General features: G+C 34.0%; 1 protein-coding gene across 2 annotated transcripts in view; it reads left to right on the top strand.

Moving 5' to 3' along the window:
- Positions 1-7,380, top strand: part of LOC107599678 (microtubule-associated protein RP/EB family member 2-like) — a 24,306-nt gene that overhangs the window by 10,471 nt on the left and 6,455 nt on the right. For both annotated transcript variants that reach the window (XM_016291340.1, XM_016291339.1), the window contains exons 2-5: positions 1,191-1,318; positions 4,056-4,201; positions 5,535-5,751; positions 5,862-6,013. In XM_016291340.1, the coding sequence (XP_016146826.1) occupies positions 1,198-1,318; positions 4,056-4,201; positions 5,535-5,751; positions 5,862-6,013 (636 nt within the window). In that variant the 5' untranslated portion in view covers positions 1,191-1,197. The remainder of the gene's footprint in view (positions 1-1,190; positions 1,319-4,055; positions 4,202-5,534; positions 5,752-5,861; positions 6,014-7,380) is intronic.

Below are 7,380 nucleotides of genomic sequence, written 5' to 3'. Positions count from 1 at the left end.
CTGTCTTTACATTTATTTTGAAAGATGAAGCTGGTGATTATGGTAAGGGGCGTTACATTTCCGACGAGTGCTTGCGGTGTTCGGCCAATCACAATGCACTGGGTCAGCTGGCCAATCAGAGCAGACTGCGCTTGTCGGAAGGAGGGACTTTGTAGAAAACGAAGCGTTTGAGAGAGGCGGGGCATTGAGGACCTACAATAATGTACAGTATTTGAAAAATAATGTGTTTTTTGAACATTAAAGCATGTCAACATATTCTGTTACACCAAATACACAAAATAATGATCTTTAAAAAAGCATCATATGACCCCTTTAAAGCAGGGCACCCTCCTGTATTCTTGACACACTCTGAGGTGTGCACGAGCGCATTTAGAGTATCTGTATCTGATTTCGTGTATGAATATAGAAGCCCTATGACTACAACTACCATCATTTGAATTGTCATAAAATTATGAAATTATCGTACATTATGGGATTTTTTACATTATTGATCGTACAGAGGTCAAAATTATCGTACAAATATGATAATTATCGTACGTCTGGCAACACTGATGTGGATATTGTGGATGAGTTCTTCTGTGTCATCACGTTCTATTAGTTCTACAGCTTCAGTTTCGTAACTTTCACGCTCAGTAACACGCTTAGTAACGCATACAGCTGTGCCCTCACCACAGTGCAACAGTGAAAAGGGACCCCTTTCAAACAGTGTCGCCCTCCGAACGTTGTTTTAAGCGACATACGTATTGCGGTATTTTAAAAATTCATATCATAACAAAAATAAACACCGGTATTCGGTATGAACCGGTATACCGCCCAGCACTATAAAGAAACAAACTCATCTACATCTTAAATGGCCTGAGGGTGAGTAGATTTTCAGCAAATTATCATTTTTGGGTGAACTATTCCTTTAAAGTGTATAAATTCAATAATAGATGTTGTCCCAGTTCAGTCTATCTCAGTTTAGATACTAAAACTCTTAGAAAGGCATTGCAATGGCACAGTTTCATAATTTTAGAGGATGACTTTAGACTTAATACATTCTGCTGTTATAGTATGCATGCATTGTAAATTGCTCAGACTGACAAGATGATTCAGTCAGTACCAGAGCTGATAGTGTCATTCAGACTTTGAGCTGTCCTTCAATACATCTGCACATGATGCTGATGCTGATGTCTGTGTCTCATCCACAGCTGGGGGATGGCGGTCAATGTTTATTCTACCTCAATCACCCAGGAGACGATGAGCAGGCATGACATCACAGCCTGGGTGAACGATCTGCTCTGTCTAAACTACACTAAAGTGGAGCAGCTGTCATCAGGTATGTGAACCTCCCAACTTAACCCACCGCTGACACTCATTAGACACAAAGAGCAGTAATCCCAGAGGATTTACACGGAGGCATTTTGTTAGCGCTCGTGTGCGCTGCTGTAGGACGGCTGCTACCTTTAAACATTTGTGTAAATAAATGCTGGCCAGTAAAGCTGTTGTAAATTCTCAGCTGCTTTAGGTAACACAGCCATGAATTATGAACCTGGGAATAGAGTTAATCACATTAAAAAAGTAATTAAACTAGAACTTCGTTATTGCAGTCAAAAGCAAGTATAGCTTTGAATCATCTAATAATAGGGTTTTTGAGTTTTGTTTCAGTTTGACATGCTGTATTTCATTGAAAACTATTTTAAACAATTTTAATTTAATTATTGTATAATCATTATACAATTATTATGCAATTTTATATGAGCATAATATGGAAAATGTATACTTAAAATTTTTTTCATACCACAGGGCTGTTTAAACGAACTGCAAGTATTACAAAAAATCTAAAATATTACATATTCCTTATAGCAAAAATGTTGCTGTTTGTCAACTACCCATTTAGTTTCAGTATTCTTTCATCAAGTTCTCTTACATTTGCATTTAATTTCATCTGAAATAAATAACTGCATTACTTTTGATCACTGCTGTTGATTAATCGTCGTTTAATTAGTTGTTTGAAATTCAATCAGGTAAAGTCCTCTTCATTCTTTTGCAACTATCCGAAGATCAGTTCAGTCCTTTGTGTGATTTCAGTATTCTTTCATCAAGTTCTCTTACATTTGCATTTAATTTCATCTGAAATAAATAACTGCATTACTTTTGATCACTGCTGTTGATTAATCGTCGTTTAATTAGTTGTTTGAAATTCAATCAGGTAAAGTCCTCTTCATTCTTTTGCAACTATCCGAAGATCAGTTCAGTCCTTTGTGTGATTTTAATTAGATGGGATTTTGCAGGATTTCAGAAGGATTGACAAGTTAATGATGAGAAAGGAATTATTTTAATGAATGGAATGGAATGAATAGGCTAATAAAGCCTAGTCCTTAAACTAAAAAGACTTTATAAAACAAATGGTAATGCGCACACAGCATTATTTGTATTTGTAAATATAGTCTTATGTATAAGTAGTTTATTATAGTTTAGGGAATATATCTTTACCAGGTCATTTAAATTGTGATTTAAAGGCATAGAAATGTACTAAATAAATAAATAATACTAAAATATTTAAAACGCATACTATTCAAGTAAATAATAATAGAATTATGAAAATGATTACATTTATTAAGATTTAATGTAAGAATAAATGTGTGTGTAAATATATATATATATACACACACACACACTCTCTCTCTCTCTCTCTCACACACACACACACACACACACACAAACTTTCTGCATTTTTAGATTTTCAAAAAAACTAATTCTGAATGATTTGTAAGCCTTTTGAATTACGGGGACACTGAAAATGTCCTCATAAATCACTTTCTCGTTGTAATACCTATGTCATACCCATGTTATTATACAAATTTGTGTCCTCATAAACCACATAAACATGCACACACACACACACACACACACACACACACACACGTCTGGTCAGCTATCCTTGTGGGAACTCTCCATAGGCGTAATGGTTTTTATACTGTACAAACTGTATATTCTATTGCCCTACACCTAAACCTACCCCTTACAGGAAACTTTCTGCATTTTTAGATTTTCAAAAAACTTCATTCTGTATGATTTATAAGCTTTTGTACCCGTGGGGACCACAATTTAGGTCCCCACCGTGACATGAGTCCCCATGAGTCTGTGTGTATTCAGGTTTAAGTCCCCACCAGAATAGAAAAACAGGTACACACACACACACAATTATATACATTTCCATTTATATATTCTTATTGTTATATTACTATTAATACGGAAACTTTCTGCATTTTTAGATTTTCAAAAAACTTCATTCTGTATGATTTATAAGCTTTTGTACCCGTGGGGACCACAATTTAGGTCCCCACCGTGACATGAGTCCCCATGAGTCTGTGTGTATTCAGGTTTAAGTCCCCACCAGAATAGAAAAACAGGTACACACACACACACACACACACAATTATATACATTTCCATTTATATATTCTTATTGTTATATTACTATTAATACTTTTTTTTGTAGTCAAATATGTAGCTCTACTATAAAATAATTAATTCAGTCTGTTGAAGACTGTATGTGTTGCTAATTTCTACCTAAACATACCGGCTTGTACAGTTAGAGACAAAAATTAATCTTCAAAGATCTGCATTAAAATCTCAGGGTTTATAAGTATTATGTTTTGAGAGCAGTTTTCTTTCCAGTAATCATGGAACTTCGTCATTTAGGTACGGTGCTTTAGCATGACATCACATCAGTACCTTCATTTAGTTCAGCATAAGCACAGGTCAGGCCAGAGGTATTTAAAGATCTCCGAGACTCTGAATATCCTCTGGAAAAGCTCCTGCTTTACCTAGACAGGCAGAAGACATTGATATACGTGGCTTTTTAAATGACATCCTTGGAGTCAAATGGATCACCCTTTAAGTGCCCTTGTTTTATTTCTTCTGATTGGGCAGATTAAGTTTACTGCAGAGTAAATTGGACACTTAGATGAACCTGAGACTGAAACTAAATCTGGTTGAAAGTGTTGGAGAGACAGAAAGAGTTCACAAAACCTTTTTGACCCAGCGTATCGTTTGTGCATCTCTTTTCAGGAGCAGCGTACTGTCAGTTCATGGACATGCTGTTTCCCGGCTGCATCAGTCTTAAGAAGGTGAAATTCCAGGCCAAGCTGGAGCATGAATATATCCACAACTTCAAACTCCTGCAGGCCTCCTTCAAGAGGATGAACGTTGATAAGGTGAGACGAACATGAGAGCCTTGCAGTCATGCTTTCACTATAACCACTGAAAATCTGGTTAGAAATAAAATCCCTCTCAAAATCACCATAGAGAAGTACATTTTAGCATGAAAAACAGTAGTGGATTTGTGTGATAAGAAAATACATAAAAGATTTCATAACCCCAGACTGATTTAATTCTATTATTCACAGGCTTTATGAGTAGTTGTTATCCCACTGTGCCTTACTGAACACACACTGCTAAAACAGGGTTTAAATATTTATGGCTGCTTTACAGTTCCCTGTGTAATTATAATGCATGTATTATTTCCACCCTTGAAAAGAAATTGCTTGTAAAATTCACTAATAATTACAAATAAATGGCAAGTGACACATTAAATTAAATGTGAAATTTTGAAATGGAAAAAGTGAAATAGTATTTTCTTACAATATTATTTGTTTTATTTACAAAGAAAAATATTTGTACAGTGCAGCTGTCATTGCCTTCTTTACAACAAAATCTTAACATTAGATGAGAAAAAAAAATCACAATTTGTGTGAAAAAATGTATAATAAATAATAATGGTAATTAAAAATAATTTAAATTTGTTAAAATAATAAATGTTAATATTAAATATTTATTATATATAAATAAAAAAAATTTATATTGAAAATGTTGCCTCTACTTTTGAGCCTCGTTATTCACTCAGTGCTGTCGTTTTATAAAAAATTCCAGACTTTTTTCTGCTTAAAAGCATGCACTTGTAAAACAAGGAATAACAGTGCTGTTTTATAATGCTTGAATTGATATAACCCATTATTTTTCTTAAAAACTGTAAGCGATTTCAGCCAATTTTCCACCACACACCCTCAAATCAAAACTCAGTCAGCAAACCTGACATCAATAAATCCAAATGTGCAAAATGATTGACATACAGAAAGTGTTTCTGATTCTCTAAAATAAGCGTGATCGAGCCACAATATATATATTTTTAATATTTACATAAGCATGCAATAAAAAAAAAATCACACTTCAAATAATCATTTATGTTAATTAATGCTGGGATTCACAAACTTTTTTTTGTCAGCTAAACCTCTTTGACCTAAAATATTTACTTGAGACTTTAAATTAATATTTCAATAATTGAATAACACATTCAGGTGTTTGCAGGTAATAAAATAAAATAGAAAAAAAAAATTATTTTTAAATTTTACATTTTTATGGTTTAATTATTAGCACAAATCAGATGTTTTGTGAACACCTAATTTAACATATAAATCTGTATTTGTTATGGAAAGTTATCTGTGTAATGTAATTTTTTTCACATTTACATCCTGTTTGCTTCCCTCTTAGATCATCCCTGTAGAGAAGCTCGTCAAGGGACGGTTTCAAGACAACCTGGACTTCATTCAGTGGTTCAAGAAGTTCTTTGACGCCAACTACGACGGGAAGGAGTACGACCCGGTCCAGGCCAGACAGGGCCAGGACGCCATTCCCCCTCCAGATCCCGGCGAGCAGATCTTCAACCTGCCGAAGAAATCCCAGCATGCCATCAGCTCTCCCACCGCAGGTCTGTTAGAGGCGGGCTGCTTGTGACATCATTTCTTAATATTCATCATTAATCAACTGGCATTTAGCATCTACTAAATTGCATCATGGCATCTGTTAACTTGTGTGCAGGAGCTACTAGATCAACCAGTTCAACCCCTAAATCCTCCACCTCCACCTCCACCTCCCGACCCTCCTCTGCCAAAAAGATCCCTGTGATGTCAGCAACACCTGCTAAAGGAGAGAAGGAGCTGGAAGCCCAAGTAACGCAACTAAATGAACAGGTGGACATCCCTAACGCTATTAACGCTAATAAAATCCTTAAATAAAGCAGCCAAGAACATAATTGTTAGAAATGCTGATTGAGACCTTGAGATAAGATGCTATTTTAGTAGATCATTTTTGAAGACCAGGGTTTCTGCAGGTCTTAAAAAGTCTTAATTTGCCCTTCCACAAATTAAGGCCTTAAAAGGTCTTAAATTGGAGCAGAAAGTCTTAAATTAATAAAGTTATGGAATTAAATGCAAAAAAAAAAATATATATATATATATACACACAATTTTTTTTGTCAGTATTTTTGTCTTGTTTTCTAATACAAATATCTAAACATCCTTAAATCACGATAGCAAGATACATTTACTTGAAATGCAAAATTAAGATATGAAGTCTTGGTTTTTGAGAAATTGAACATAATTGAGTGAGTTTCATAATTGAAAACTTGTTATATGAAAAGTTGTATTCCCTTTGAAATAAGTTGATTTGATCAGATATTTGTCCTTTTTTTAAAAATCATAAATTCACTTCATTTTGATGAATTTCTCAGAAAACAAGACAAAATATTAGTATTGTAATTTTATGGTTGTAATCAAATTATTATTGTTTATATATATATATATATATATTATATTTAGTACAACATTTTATTTAGTAGTAGTAATAATAATAGACATAGTCTAACATATATGTCTATATGTTAGACATAATGTTTGAGAATTGTAGCCATATAACAGTTTTTTATTAAAGTGCCTCTATTATGCCTTTTCGAATATTACCTTTCATGCAGTGTGTCATGTAGCTGTATGTGAACATGCAAAGTTGTGAAGCCGACAGTGCTCGATAAATAAAGTTATTGTCTATCAAAAAAAAGAGTCGGCTCGCAATCGCCTAAACGAGTGGTCAGGAATTTGTGTCACGGCTCTAGTCTAGGGCTGGGCGACATAGCTAAAAAATGTATAGACGATATAATGTTTCATATTGTTCGGTATTGATAATTATTGACATTTTTATAACCTTTTTTTAAAACAAAGAGCAATAAAAAAAAAATTACATTTAACCACTGTATTTTTAAATGAACTCTTTTAAATGAACAACTTTTGTTGTTGTTGTTTTAACAGTCAAACACAAAATAAAAATTAAACAAATATTTCATTTCTGATGTTTTACATGCAGATTAGTTTAAACAATGCTTTAAAAAGTGTAGTCTTCACAGATCCTGAGCACATGCCAAATTTGCGAATCAACATATTGGCCTGGGCATACAGCGTACAGCACTGTCTGTAAATATCCCTATCATCAGACATGTCATCAGTTATATAATGCCGTAAGTATTTAACCTCATTACATACCTTAAGGACACTCCCAGACAGAGAGA

The sequence above is a fragment of the Sinocyclocheilus grahami genome, unplaced genomic scaffold, assembly GCF_001515645.1.
Source record: "Sinocyclocheilus grahami isolate Dianchi unplaced genomic scaffold, SAMN03320097.WGS_v1.1 scaffold270.1, whole genome shotgun sequence".
Lineage (NCBI taxonomy): Eukaryota > Metazoa > Chordata > Actinopteri > Cypriniformes > Cyprinidae > Sinocyclocheilus > Sinocyclocheilus grahami.
The sequence above is the reverse complement of the archived record's forward strand: the minus strand, read 5'-3'. Positions and strand labels throughout refer to the sequence as shown.